A 15,401-nucleotide genomic window follows, 5' to 3' on the forward strand; every position below is an offset into this window, starting at 1 on the left:
AAATTAAAAAAAATATATATAAAAGTTTCCGACCGAGGGTAAGGCTTAGGGGTAACAGTGATATTAAAAATAACTAAAAAAAAAACAAAAAGTTATGTAAGTAAAAAAAAGTTTTAGAATTTCAACCTGTGCAAAAATGTCTCTGTGCAGAATTGTCTGCTCGTGCAAAATAGCCTTCGTGCAAAAGTATCTTCATGCAATTTTTTGTTCCTGCAAATTTTTCTTCGTGCAATTTTATCCCCTCGTGCAAAAGTATCTTCGTGCAATTTTGTCCCCTCGTGCAATTTTGTACGCTCGTGCAAATTTGACAGCTGCTGAAAATAATTAATAGCTTTCAGTAATTGAAACACGAAAATCTTACTATTTATACATTTAATACAAATGAAAAAAAGTATATAATAAATATGTTTCTTATGCAAAAAAAAGTATTTCAACTGATTTAGCATATAAACTGTAAAATAATATTATAGTTGATAAGAAAAATTTAAGACCAAAAAAAAACTGCTCGAAAATTAAAAAATAAAACATTACTTTGAAAAAACTTAGTATGTACTAGAATTTTTGAAAAAAATAAGAAGTTTAAGTTTATAAACTTTGTATAAAACTTTTATTATTTTTGTAAGTTTATTGCCTTGTGATGGATCTAGGTATCAAAATCTGGGCAATTTAAACTGAAAGTCGCATAAGGTAGAGACGAAAAAGAAAAGATAACACAAAAAAAAATGTTGATTATAATCAGAAAACGTAAATATATTATTTTAAAGTTTACAGATTAACATAAAAGACCAAAAAAATTAACACATAGAACTTAATCTAATCATCAAACATTAAAAATTATAATGGATTGACTAACTACAATAAGTATTTTTAGTACTAACTAAAACCAAAGCCCCAAGCACATGAAAAATAAACAGGCTAGAAAAATATTTATCGACTAGATTGAAAAAGACTTATCATTCATAGAGGAAAAGCTCTGCCAACAAATTAAATCATAGTATTGAGTATAGATTAAACCAAATTTAAAAAATTAAATCAATGGTTGATCCAGAAAATAAAGACAATTAACTGATAAATTTTAATGACAAGTATTTTATTTTAATCAAATTATTTTAGCTTAATCGAAATAGCTTCTTTTATTTTTGAAAGAAACATGTTCGCTACTTTTAAACTATCGATAAAAAAATTGTAAATATAAAACCTTAAGAAAATAGTTTTTTTACAAACTCATCTGGAATTAAAAAAATTACAACAAAACAAGTTAATTAAAACTACTAAATAAACTTCATTACTTACAAAAAATTACTACTTTTTTTCAATTATATAAGTTACTCTAAAAAATATCGGAATTGCTGGATAATGATAACTAATGAGGGCAACATTTCTTTATAGATATTTTTTTTAATTTTTTATTAAGTATGTCTTTAAAAACTAGTGCTTTTAAGATAGTTATACAATAGTTTTCTAGAGTAAATTTATAGATAAAACTATCATTTTTTATAAATATAAAACTTAAAATACCTTTGTATATAGTTATTATTGGACAATATTGAGAGGTTTCTGTTTTACGATAATTAAAAATACTAAAAACTAAATATACAACAGTCTAATTTTCTTCAAACTAATAAACTTTTCCATCAATTTCATTGCCACAAAACGAAGTTATTTGCTGTGCTGAGGAGTTTTTTGTCGTTGTTGTACTAGAAAACCATCTTATTTCTTTATTTGCAAAGAAAATCCTGTTTTGAAAAAAATTATTTTTATTTTATTTTACGTGATTTAAAATAAAGTAATTAATTTTTAAAGGTCAAAGGTAAGTTTTATTTATAGTAAAACTGTTTTTGAAAGTTATAATTTTTTTTTTCAAATCTATATAATGATTAAAATACACACTCTATTTAAAATTAACAAAAATAATCTAATGTACTGTATCTTTTAACGATAAAAATAAATCAAAACTCATTCATTGTAAAATTTTAAAATTGTTATTATTATAAAATAGACTAATACAGTATTAAATCTCTATTACTATAAAATCTTTATACAAAATACCATAGTAAAAAACGTAAATGGTTTTATTCAATTTTATGACTACTAAAATACGCTCTAGATTTACTTTAAGTAGTAGTTTACTATCTATGATGACAACTTCTTAGAAAATAAGTAGGTAGTACCTATATGACTTTAAAAGTCTGCATTACAACTTTAATTATTTTTATTCAAGAATATTTATTAACTTTTATCAAATCGTTAAAGCTTAATAAAATATTTATCACCTATAGTAATCTGAAAAATGTAATTTTACAGTAAAAAGTACTATGTTTCAATAACAGAACTACTACATAAAAAGTATTTTTTTGTAAGTCAATTGTATACAATTGTTAAACGCTGACAAGGTAGCTACAAAAATCAAAAGATAAGAAACAAAAATATTTTTTTTACAGTTTCAAGAGTTTTTTTACAAACATCAAAATTTGTGCGAAGCCCAGATGTAGCTTAGTACGTTTCTACAAGGCTGCTGCATTATTAGGTTTTATTTTTTTAAATTATTTCACTGTTTTCAGTTAACATAGAAAATTATTGTTTTTTGATTTCTTTACTAAGCACTAAATAAATAAAAAACAAAACAAAAAAGTTTGTATATTTAAATTAATCAAAATTATTATGCATATGCAATATGCTTTCTTTATCGTTAGTTTTAATCAAAAGTTTACAAACTAGCATACAGGACTTAAGCTAACTTTTTTAGGCGAGAGCAAATACAACAAATTAACAAGGATACGTAAGGTAAACCTTTAACTTATTTCTGATAAGTAAAAAAGTAAATATTAATATGCTAGTTAATTTTTATCAAAATATTATATATTGAAATACAATCAAACATGTTGGTAAAAATTTAGTGCAATATTAATCAATATTGTATATTTTATAACTATAGTTTACCATGTTTAATATATGTATATTGTTTCAATATTAAATGCTCTCTGATTAAGTTTTTAAAACAGAGCTTTTCTTGATGTATTTTTTTATTTTGAAAAAGGTTAAACATTGTTTACACTTTAAAGGCTAAAATTTTAGACTTAATTGATTCAATCAACAGATTCAACCAGTTTAAATTCAAAAAACCCTAAATTTTCAAATATTAAATAGTAGTTTTTGAATTACTTCAAAACATTTTTTTTTATCTTTCTGCTTTTATATGAGGTTTTTTACTTATTAAAAACTGTTTTTTAGTAAATACCTTTGAAAAGAACATTATTGATATTTTACCTATTAGCTGAATTATTCTCTTTTTTTACTAGTTTACAGCACTGAATGTATGTATTTTCATTTCATTTATTTTTGTAATTGCAGATTCGTAAAAATTTACTTAAGTATAAAAACTACTAACTACCTGATATATAAAAGTAAAATGTTCAAAGTAAACTATACACAATGATATTGTTCACAAAGCATACGCTCTACACAGTTCTTAAAACTGCTCAAAATATTATAATTGTAAAAAGCTCACCAAGGTTTTAAGTTAAGTTTTTTAAATAGAAAAGTTTTATTTTTATTACAAAACTAATAGTAAATAAACAAAGTAATAGTATTTTTTTAATTACAAATTGAAAACTATTCGTTTCACAACAATCTAATAAAGTAAATAAACTAATTTACACTAAGCAGCTAAGATTATTTAGATCAGTATAACTTACATATATGAAGCACCAGCAATGACACCTCCTAAAAGATCGAACAACCAAAAAATCCAATGGCCACTTAAACCTCCCGATATAAGTGCAGGGCCAAATGCATTAGAAGGACTTATGCAGACTATTCCAACCGCTTTTCTAAATAATTTGTACACAAAGTATTTTTTTTTACTTAGTATACATCATTAGTGAGTTGTACATAAATTTTGGTAAGGTGAACAACTTGAAAACAAGGTTTTCATAAGTAGTATACATATTTTTTTAAACAGTAAAAATTTTAGTAGTTTCTCTTTTACAATTTTTACGTACGTTTAACATTTTTTTAAGTGACATACACCAAAAACATACGCCGAAAGAATTCCTTGAAATACAGTTAATCCAATTGCCAGTGGACCTAAAGGATTTTCGTAAGTTTTTTCCATCCCAACACAAAGAATAAAAAACACAAGAAAACTAGTCATAAGAGTTTCATTAACACCAACAGTAATTACTGATACATCTTCAACAACAAGCAAGTAACCTGGATTTCTTCCCATGATCAACTGTTAAGTTTGATAACAATTTAAACAGCTATTTAGAAATAAGTTTGTAAAATTTCCATGTTTTTTTTTCTAAAACTGTTTGTAGTTTAACTATGCTTGAATCCTAAAAAGAATACTAAAAAAAATATAGTGTTAGTGTTAGATATATTACGTTAGCTAGAATTGCTACGTCAAAGTTTTAAGTTGTTATAGCAGTATAAAAATAGTTTAAATTTATTTAGCTACTACTTATTATACTTTATCCAAATTAAAAAAAAATAAAAACTAGTGTCATATTATCAAAACATATATAAAAAAAGTTGTTTTTAAAAATTTATTTACTTATTTAGTTAAAGTTCAACGTGCTTATACCTTAATAATAACTGTTTATTTAACGACAAAAACGCGCTCAAAAAGTTTTGTCTTAGGATTTGTGTACGAAATTTTTATAATGTTATCGAGTCATACACCAAGGATACAGTTTAATGTCTTGTCTAGGACAACTTTAATTGCATTGATAACTTTTGCTTATACTACTATTCTGAGCTACATATATATTTAATTTCAAATTTACTATTTTATTATTGTATGAAAACTGCATTTTTAAACAAGTAAATAATATTAAATTATTGTTGCAATAAAGGCAACGTACGGATGCAGGCCTGTAAACAAAAATCTCTTGCCAGCGACATTATTTTAGCTATAAAGTATGTTGTGCAAACTAAATGAAATTGAGCATTTTTATAACAAGTGCTTTTAAAAGTTTATTTAATTTAACTATCAGTACCTACTAGTACTTTTGAAATGACAACTTCATTGTAGTTTTACTTTTAATGATTCATTCTAATTAAAAAATACGCCACCCGCTAAAGATTTTTTTAACAAGTCCGGCCCGCAAAAAATATCCGGTAAGTCTGGCCAACTAAAAAGTTGCCCATCCCCATTGTAATATACTAACTAACGTAGCGAGCTATTTATAAAATACTGTGAACCTTTGCTGTCAAAGCAGCTACAACCGACCCTGAACATTGCAATATCACAAACAAAATAAAGTGGACGATGTAAAGTTTTCCACTCACTAAAAACCCAATTGAGACAGCTGGATTGAAATGAGCTTTTCTGTTAAATAAACTTTGGTAAGGAACTAAAATAGTGTTTACATTTTTTTTTTCAAAATACTTTTAATTAAAATATGATCAAGATATATGTTGCAAAAATATATCGGAAAACTTAATTAGATACTTGTAAACAATTTTTTTTCAATATCACTTTTCTAAAACTTGCAGTGGTTATTAGACCAACAAAGACCAATTAACAACGCTAAAATTACTTTTACAAGGATTTTTTTATCTAAAAATATATAAGAAAAAAACTAGTCATAAATTTATGAGATAAACTGTTGATCTTTTTTCGTAAGTTTTTTAATGATGCATGATAACTATTAGTAAATATATGTGGAAAATAAATAGCCACTAGCCTTTTTTAGGTAGTAATTTATTTTGTTTAATACACTTTGATGTTTAATCAAAGCACAAGGTATATGCTAATAACAATAAAGTATTTTTTTTAGATAATTCGTTAGGTAATCAATATATTTAGTATAGCTAAGAAATTTAAAAAAAAATTAAATATTTTTTTTATTAAACGAACAAAATGCGCTTAAAATTTTGGTCCGAAGACCTGATGTACGAAACAACCTTTCGGTTATTGCGTACATATTTTAACGTTGTTTAGTGCGTACATAATGCTTTAACAATTAATGTCATCGTTATGTTAAACTACAGTTAAGTCTAACCCTTGTAAAAAAACAATAAGCTATTTTTTTTTATAGTTAAGTCCTTATACTTGTATAAAAAACAAACAATGACTTGCCCTAGTTTCCAAGACCACATAATTTGCATAAAAACAGAAAACCCAGCCTGTGTTGCCGGCATGAATACATTTTGTAGATAATCTTTTTCATTTGAATTTGTAGAAGTTTCATCACTACTGTTTAAAAAAAAAGTTTTATTCTAAATAAGACAAAAACTACACAATTTTCTTGAAATACTTAAAAGTGTATAATGTTTAAATTAATCTTTTGACATAGTTTAAAAATATTACAGGGACAACAAGTACTGATTGTTAATTGCAAAAAAAGGTATATGCTTATGGTATTTAAATAATCAAATAGTTTTCAAGCTGTTAACAAATGTTTTAATACTTAACGCATATCTTCAGAACAAAAACAAAGCTTTATTGGCATTTTTTCTAGAAAGTTACTAAAAAAGATGTTTACGTTATACGTTATATATATTAGATAAAGCTTTATGTACTTTAACAATACTACTATTTTTGTTTTTACAAGCATTTTAGTTTTTTTTCATAGTTTTAAATTAAAAATAAATAAACAAAATAGTCTTTAAACAAACACTATTACAACAATTTACTTTTTTAAGAAACTTGAGTCATAAGGAAAGTTAGCCATGATACCCCAATAAGTGTGAATAAACTGTGCAACAAACTCAATTAAAAACGGAATAATAGCTGTTCTATCAAAATATTTTGAAAAAACTTCTTTTTTCATTTTAAATTAAATAAATTCTTAAGTGTGCACAGATTCCATTCTTTTACAATATTTTAAATAACAATTTTACAGAAAATTGTTCATTTGTTTTTTAACGTCAAACACAATTACGAATGTTTTTTTAGGAAATGTTTATTTAAAGGATACTTAAGCACGTATTTATATACACATCAATTTTTATTAATTTTAAGTAAAAAACAAACAATTTATGGATAAATTTGTTATATTTTTAAGACAAAATTTTACAGAATGATACACAAAGTATCATACATTTTAATTTTAGATTTATTTTTAAGTTTATGTATAAGTTTAGTCAAAGTGTTTATTTTTTTAAGTTGATATATTAAGAAGGTAAACTTTTCGCGTAAATAACTTAATTTAGTTATATACTATACCAAGGGTGGTTTTAAATTTAATTATTTTTACCTATTCTACTTGTATAGAGTAAAACTAAAAATAAGGCTTGCTAATACATCTATTTCAATATTTAACGAAAAAGTTAATATGAAGATCACTACTTTAATTCAAAGCCAACTAATAAAAACTATCTAAACTTAATATAACAAGAGATGTAGTTATTACTTTCAATTTTTTGATTTAAATAGCAATTTACTTAGATTTATTGTATCATAATGTAGATCTTAAACAAAACTCAGTTTTAATTCGGCAAATTTGTTAAATTTGTCTTTTGTACTATATTAGTATACATTGTATTTTTAAATGCATTTTAGCTAGATACAATTTGACACTTGAGATAACGTTTCAAATTATTAAAGTTCAAGTACGTTAAAAACCACATATCTAATTCGTTATATAAAGTGTTCCAAAACATATTAACAGTAATAATTAAACTTGAGGTATCTTATTGCAAGTCTAAAATTTCATATCAATCTTGCTGAAGTCCTGAATAAATTTAAATAGTATGAAAAAGTGTTTAAAGATAAATTACTTAAAACTTATTTTATGTAATATCCAAAGCTTACTGTTAACTTCTACTTTCCAGAATTTGAAAGCCAAAAAAGGTTTTCTTTAGTAATACTTCTCAGAAGAAATAGTTTAAATTATAATATTCCTTGCTTGTAAATATCACCACCTGCGTTTAAGATTATGTAAGTTGTTTTTTAATCGAAGAAACAATTAATAAAAACTAAAATATGTTTATATATTTTGATCACGCGTTCCAGGTACGTTTACGATCACATCAATTTTAATTTTATGAAACAATTAAAGCAATAGCTTAATAAATTTATTTTGTTTTAAAGTCACAATAACACTATTAGTTGAATTCTAACAATCAATTTCGCTAACTATCTTGATTTATTTTTTTCGTATGACTAGTTTGTCCTGGATTTTGTATCTTTATCGTATACTTTGTTTATCTTTATATACATTTACACCTTACATATAGTATAGAGAGCCGTAAAGACATTTTTTAAACAAACTTGTCCAGTCATTTTTTTTTTTACTTATATATGTAAATAACAAAACGATGAGCATTATTAAATTTAAGTTGCAGTATCTAGCCATTTTGATGATAGTGTATTATTCTTACTTATTAACATATGCTAGCATTTTCATTGAAAGTCTTAAGCAAATTATAGCAGAGTTTTCTTTTTTTTTTTCAAACAGGCTTTGTGAGTTTTAAATTAATTTTAAAAGTTTAAACAAACTTAGAATTATCACTATAACTTACTACTATTATTTTTAAATTTACTTGTCCTGGACAAGACATTAAAAGTTATCAAAGTTGTGTGCGACTCGATAACCGAAAAGTTCTTCGTGCACCAGGTCCTAGGACAAAATATTTTGAGCGTCTTTTTTTTTCATTCAACAAACTAAACTACGACATGATCATTTGTTATATTAAAAAAAACTTACAGCTGTCTTCAAGGTGTTCCGATCATTCTTGTACTATTTTTTATCTAATTACATTTGCAAATCAACATTTAAAAAATTAGTAAGATCGCGCAAGTAAGTATGGCTTTATGTTCAAAAAGATTTTTTATTTATTATTTTTTCTTATGGTTCTAGAGGCGCCCCTAATGTACGTACAGTTTTATTATGTTCACACTGTAAAAACAACTGGTTATAGATGTATAGCGAAACAATAATTATTTTTTTTACAAATTAGCAGTTTAATTTAAATCATTTTAATAATATCAGAGGCAACCTAGTTACAGGTAAACTTATTTTTATATATTACGTGTTAAGTAAAAAATATATGCATAAATAATGTAGTCTGTAACATTATGAAAACTTTTAGATAGTATAAATTAAGACTATAAATTTATGTATACAGAAAAAAATTCATCTAGTTCTTTTGTACTAAGGCACGAAAGTTGTAACATGTCTTCAATAAAGAAATTAGTTTATCATTAAATTAAACTTTTGTAGATCTCACTGTTAGTAAAAAATTTTTATTATCTTACGTTTCTTTAACTTCAATGTAAATAAAAATGGTAAGAACCATTAAAATATTTGAATAAGAATTGAAAATGTTTGTTTTTTAATAAACGAAAGATCTATTCTAAGTGGTTGTAAAAGACTGTGACTGATTTTTTTAATGGTTCTTACCATTTTTATTTATATTTATCTAAAATTCAATCCTGTCCGGTCTTTAAAATCAAAAGAGGAAGACTACCTTCATCCCATTTTAATTTAACTTCAATGTCTGTTAAAGTTTAAAAAATTCACAAAGCATTTCATTCACATTAAATATATGATGCTACTGAACACTGAAATTAACAATATTTTCTTCTTAAAAAATAGCTTACTTTAAAAAATATTTAATATATCTAGGTTTTAAAAGGCTCTTTCAATAAACCATTTTTGGTTATTAATATCTAACTTTTATTTTTTAGCAATTGTGATCTTAATGGTATGTCATAAAGAATAAGCCTACTTAGTGAGTTATTGACCATCGCTATATTGGCAAACATTACACATTTACTAATGACCATTTTTAAATCAGAATTTTTTGTTGTTGGACTAATATATCTCAATTTTTAAGCTTTTGCAAGGTTAGTTTTCTAAGAGCAACATGTCTATAAGTGACTCAGCACTTAGTTTTGATTATAAAAAGCAAAGATACTTTTCAATATAAGATTGTGAACACCAGTTCAGTTGATCAGATACTACCGTAACATATTCAAAACAAAAATGATTTAAATTTTTCAAGCTATCAATTTTAATCCAAAATTTAGGTTGTGTATTGAGACTAAACAGGATTGCAGTGATAATTTAAAAAGAAAGGACAGATAAACGTTTGTATACTTGGCCAAGGTTTCACTAAATTCTTAAAGAATAAACATTTTGGGTTTAATTTTGTTCCAAATTTATTTTTTCTTCAATTTTTCTATATTTTTAACAAAAAAAATTACAAAAAAACTCGCTTTGAGAATGATCTAATTAAATAACAAAACTATCTTTATTATACAGCGATCTGAAATAAATTTCATTTAACATTTGTTTAACAATGCTTGTTAAAAATTTTTGGTATATGTAACTTAGCAAAAAAAGAGTACGTATTAATCCTGCTATAGTATTTTTTACTCTATCAAGTTTATAGAACTCAAATAAAAATTAGTTGAATTTTAATGGGCAATATGTGTATAGCAAATCGAAAATTAAACAAAGAATAAGGTTTTTGGCTTGAAAGTAGAATTAAAATAGACTTAATTATGAATTTAATGATTTACTAATGAACTTTATCACAACTTTTGATCGCATCTCTACTTTATAACTGTCTAACCACCACATCTTATTTTAAATATTAAAAATCTGTAAATTAATTCTAGACTTATTTAAATATTTGAAAATAAGACAAGTATAAGGTTTTTTCAATTTATTTTTACTACAAAAAAGCAGTACGAAATAGCCTATGAAAAGTAAGTTTGAAAATATTGGGATTTAATCAACTTCTTCGATAGTTGGACCTGATGTATCTCCAGCACCTGATGTTTGTTGCGATCCTGGGAATCCACCTGGCATACCACCTAATAAAATAATTTAATTATTCTTATTGTTTTTATCTGATAATCATTACGTTACTAATATAAAGTTATCATTAACTTCTGTAGGAGTATCAATCAGTAATCAATTATCCAAGTACAAAGCAAAATTTTCAATCTGAACAATAAGTCGAAGTCAAACAGATTTTTTTTTAAATATTCGAGTAAAAACACCCAAAAATTTTTCTTGTTGAAATTTAAATTTTTAAATAAATCATTACTGTCACAAATATAGTACTTTACAGAAAATAATAATTTATATGAAAAAAATTAGAGCCATTAAAAACTGGTCATAGGGTTGATAAAAAATATAAATTAGGCGAAGTTTTTTATTAATTTGTTACCTAGACTGAGTATTACCATGTTCATTACAAACTTTAACATTTTAATTAAAACAAACTAATACCTGGCATGCCTCCTGTGGCGCCACCTTGCTGATAAAGTTTTGTCATCACTGGTTGTGCAACCTGCTCGAGTTCCTTCTTCTTGTCTTCATATTCGTCTTTTTCAGCTTGTTGGTTGTTGTCCAGCCAGTCTATAACCTCATTGGCTTTTGTCACCACAGTCTGCTTGTCATCATCGGAAATTTTGCCCTTCAGTTTGTCGTCTTCAGCGGTCTGCTTGACCTGGAAGGCGTAAGATTCTAACTGGTTCTTCGCATCAACGCGTTCCCGCTGTTTCTCGTCTTCCGCCTTGTATTTCTCAGCGTCGTTCACCATCTTTTCAATATCCTCCTTGCTCAAACGGCCTGATGAGAAATATTGGTTTTACTTACTCGTGTACAAACTATTTTACATATAAGTTAAATAAGAAATAAACTACTAGTTGATAAAAAAAAACAAGTTTCATTACAAAACACAAAACAAATAATTGACGGTTTAATAACTAGTTTAAGTATAACACACCTTTGTCGTTTGTGATGGTGATCTTGTTTTCTTTTCCTGTCGACTTGTTACAAGCTGTAACGTTTAAGATGGCGTTGGCGTCAATATCGAAAGTGACTTCGATTTGAGGAACTCCGCGCGGTGCAGGAGGAATTCCAGAAAGTTCGAATTCTCCTAGCAAATTGTTGTCTTTTGTCATGGCACGCTCTCCTTCAAAAACCTGGTTTTTATTAAATTATTTTTATTTATGCCTTTCAATTGCTCTCTAAACACTTAAATGACTAATTTAACAAACATATTTTTATACAAAATAAATTAACAAATACCTGAACAAGGACACCGGGTTGATTTTCAGAGTATGTGGTGAACACTCTGGACTGCTTGGTTGGGACGGTGGTGTTCCTAGTGATCAGGGCTGTCATGACACCTCCGGCCGTCTCAATACCGAGTGAAAGAGGAGCCACATCGAGAAGCAGAAGATCTTGGACTTCTTCCGAAGTGTCTCCGCTCAAAATGGCAGCTTGGACGGCTGCTCCGTAGGCAACAGCCTCGTCAGGATTGATGGACTTGTTGAGCTCTTTGTCATTGAAGAAATCTCTTAACAATTTCTGGATTTTTGGAATACGAGTTGAACCTCCAACAAGAACAACATCGTGAATCTGATAATATTTACATACACTTTAGTAAAGAGTAGCTAAGTTAAGATTAATAAATTTATTTTTTTATAAAACTACTTAATTAAAATTATATGAGGAATTTTTCAAATACACTTTAGTATTATTATACAAATAAAACTAATTACTTGAGATAATAAAAACGATTTACCTTTCTTTTGTCCATTTTCGCTCCCTTCAATGCTTCTTCAACTGGGTCAAGAGTTGCACGGAACAAATCTCCGCAAAGTTCTTCAAAACGAGCACGTGTGATGCTGGTGTAGAAGTCCACGCCTTCAAACAAAGAGTCAATTTCAATACTGGCCTGTGCAGAGGAAGATATTGTTCTCTTGGCACGTTCACAAGCTGTGCGGAGACGACGCAGAGCTCTTTTGTTTGAAGTGATGTCTTTTTTGTGTTTACGTTTGAATTCTTTGATGAAATGATCAACCAGACGGTTATCAAAATCCTCACCTGTTTATTGATTTATTCAACTGAAATATGAGTTCAGTTCCATTTAAAATAGCAACTTTTTTATAGATATTCTTTATGCACAATATATATCATAAAAACAAGGTATTTATATTTTTTGTACCAACTATAGAATTTTTAGAAAATATTTGAAAAATAAAAAGTTTTCAAGACATAAAATTTACTAACCTCCAAGATGGGTATCTCCAGCAGTGGATTTGACTTCAAATATGCCATCTTCAATAGTAAGAATGGAAACATCAAAAGTACCACCTCCAAGATCAAAGATGAGTACATTTTTCTCGTCTCCAACTTTTTTATCAAGGCCATAAGCAATAGCAGCAGCAGTTGGCTCATTGATGATACGGAGAACGTTCAAACCGGAGATGGTACCAGCATCTTTGGTGGCTTGACGCTGGGAATCATTAAAGTAGGCAGGAACAGTAACCACAGCATCTGTGACTGTCTTACCCAAGTAAGCCTCAGCAGTCTCCTTCATTTTGAGGAGAACCATTGAACTGATCTCCTCTGGAAAAAATGTTTTTGTCTCACCCTGGTAAAAAAAATTTGAACTTAGTATGTTGTTTAAAGTAATAAAGAAAAAAAGTTTTAAAATCTACTATTAAATTAACAGTTAGACAAAAATCAATACTAAAAAATAATAAATACCTTGTATTCAACTTGAACTTTAGGTTTAGTGTTGTCATCAACAACTTTAAAAGACCATTGTTTTATATCTGTTTGGACAGCATTGTCACTGTACTTGCGACCAATCAGACGCTTGGCATCTGAAAACAGGTGAACAGTAATAATAATTGTAAAATGTAGATTTCTTGACAATTATTATCTATAAATACAAACATACATTAAACTATAACAATTGTTGCTTTTTAATCATGAAAGAATACAAGAAGATACAGCTATTATTTGAATACATAAATATGGAAATCAAAAATATATATATTTACATACCAAATACAGTGTTGACTGGATTCATGGCAACCTGGTTTTTAGCAGCATCACCAATAAGACGTTCAGTATCAGTAAAACCAACGTAACTAGGAGTTGTGCGGTTTCCTTGATCATTAGCAATAATTTCAACCTGTAAACATTTTGAACAATTCATAACTTAAATCTTTATTTTAAACAAATTATTTAGTAAATAAAATCATATAAACACAAAATAAAGCTAAATCTAAGTAGACACAGCTTTGTACTTGATGTTAAACTAAAATTAAAACAAATGTTTCAACTCACCTTTCCATGTTGAAAGACACCAACACAAGAGTAGGTTGTTCCTAAATCAATACCTATTGCAGGAGCTTTTGTCATTTTGTAATTTTATAAATGTAATTAAACTTATATCTAAACCAAAGTAAAACTTTATTGAATATTCTTTAAACATAAACTTCAAGAAAAACTTTTTTTCAAAAACTTAACATTACTTGAAATAAAAGCCATAAGAGGGTCCAACATTTTTTTTTTACAAAAATAAACATTGGCTTTTATTTGTAAGCTTAGATCAGGGTTCCCAAAATTGACCCAAAATTGTAATAGTTCATACTTTCAGCTATCATTTAAGAGACATTGTAAATAATTAAAACATTTGAATAACCTTAATTTAATTGTTAAATATTTCACCTATTAAGATATAATTGATGTAGGCAAATGAAACCATTAGATTCTATATTGAAGCTGTAAATTAAAAAGATTTAAGGAAGTCTAATTTTTATAAATTTACTTTATTTTGTCAGATGAAACTTTTCAAAAACAGAATAACTTATATTTTACTATTTTTATAAGAACTACAAAAACTACTATTCTTTTTTTTTTGGGTTTAAAATCTTAATTTTTATTTACAAAAATTTTTTTTTTTATTTTACAAGAAACACATACTAAAAACTAGAGGAAAATGGTTGAAAAATGTAAGAAACAAATTTATTAAATTCTTAGAATTGATCATTACTTTTATTTTTCACATATTTAGTGAAAAATATATTTTTAAAACTTTGAAATAAAGGTCAATACTAAAATATGTTAAAAAATGTAGGGAGACTACTTTTTAGATAAATAAATTTGAAAAAAGTTAAACAGCCTCTTTTTTACAAAAAATTTTAACTAGCAGTGTAAATAACCCTGTTTAAGTTTTAAAACAAAGTCTACAGTATATAACTGTATAAGATACACTACAGTAGTTTCATAGAAAAAGAAACTTTCTCACCTAGATTAAAACGTTAACTAGCAAGTATTTTTTTCAAAATAATCAAAATAGATTTTTAAGGCTTAGCTTTCCAAAATGAGGTGTTTTGTATGCCTCCTTTAAATAAGTGGCAAATCCAAGAACTAATTTTATTTTAACAATAATCAGTTAAGAGGTGATTCATAGTAATATTAAATGATTAAAAGATTGTCAAAATTATTCTAGAAAAGATTTGAAATTGACTCACTTAAGGGGTTGCCACTGTGTGAGCAAAAACTAGGTTGAGTTTAAAAAGAATTTCAAAAAATAACATTAACATGAGCCTTCATCAAAAAAAAAAGTTGTAAGTCAAGCTTAAGAAACTTAAAATAGTAACAAGGTAACTTGATAAAAACACACAGGGT

The 15,401-nt window shown here is 26.4% G+C and overlaps 2 protein-coding genes across 3 annotated transcripts; both read right to left on the bottom strand.

The window, feature by feature from the left end:
• Nucleotides 1-1,330: 1,330 nt before the first annotated feature.
• On the bottom strand, nucleotides 1,331-6,836 carry LOC145834744 (uncharacterized). Of its 2 annotated transcripts, none has more exons than XM_082942253.1 (6): nucleotides 6,643-6,836; nucleotides 6,086-6,199; nucleotides 5,206-5,332; nucleotides 4,041-4,234; nucleotides 3,696-3,830; nucleotides 1,331-1,736 (listed from the first exon to the last, which is right to left on the bottom strand). In XM_082942253.1, the coding sequence occupies exons 1-6, from the start codon at nucleotides 6,777-6,779 to the stop codon at nucleotides 1,619-1,621; spliced, it is 825 nt and encodes a 274-aa protein (XP_082798379.1). In that variant the 5' UTR covers nucleotides 6,780-6,836; the 3' UTR covers nucleotides 1,331-1,618. The 2 variants fall into 2 exon arrangements, with proteins under 2 accessions (XP_082798379.1, XP_082798377.1); XM_082942251.1 differs by having other exon boundaries at nucleotides 6,086-6,202.
• Nucleotides 6,837-10,608: 3,772 nt separating this feature from the next.
• On the bottom strand, nucleotides 10,609-14,164 carry LOC145835115 (heat shock cognate 71 kDa protein-like). Its single transcript, XM_082942661.1, has 9 exons — nucleotides 14,055-14,164; nucleotides 13,770-13,899; nucleotides 13,467-13,585; nucleotides 12,987-13,350; nucleotides 12,499-12,800; nucleotides 12,000-12,332; nucleotides 11,695-11,893; nucleotides 11,196-11,537; nucleotides 10,609-10,774 (listed from the first exon to the last, which is right to left on the bottom strand). Exons 1-9 carry the CDS (start codon nucleotides 14,127-14,129, stop codon nucleotides 10,689-10,691), a joined length of 1,950 nt encoding a protein of 649 aa, XP_082798787.1. The 5' UTR covers nucleotides 14,130-14,164; the 3' UTR covers nucleotides 10,609-10,688.
• Nucleotides 14,165-15,401: the final 1,237 nt, after the last annotated feature.

Source organism: Thalia democratica, chromosome 4 (assembly GCF_965202585.1).
Source record: "Thalia democratica chromosome 4, ktThaDemo2.hap1.1, whole genome shotgun sequence".
NCBI lineage: Eukaryota > Metazoa > Chordata > Thaliacea > Salpida > Salpidae > Thalia > Thalia democratica.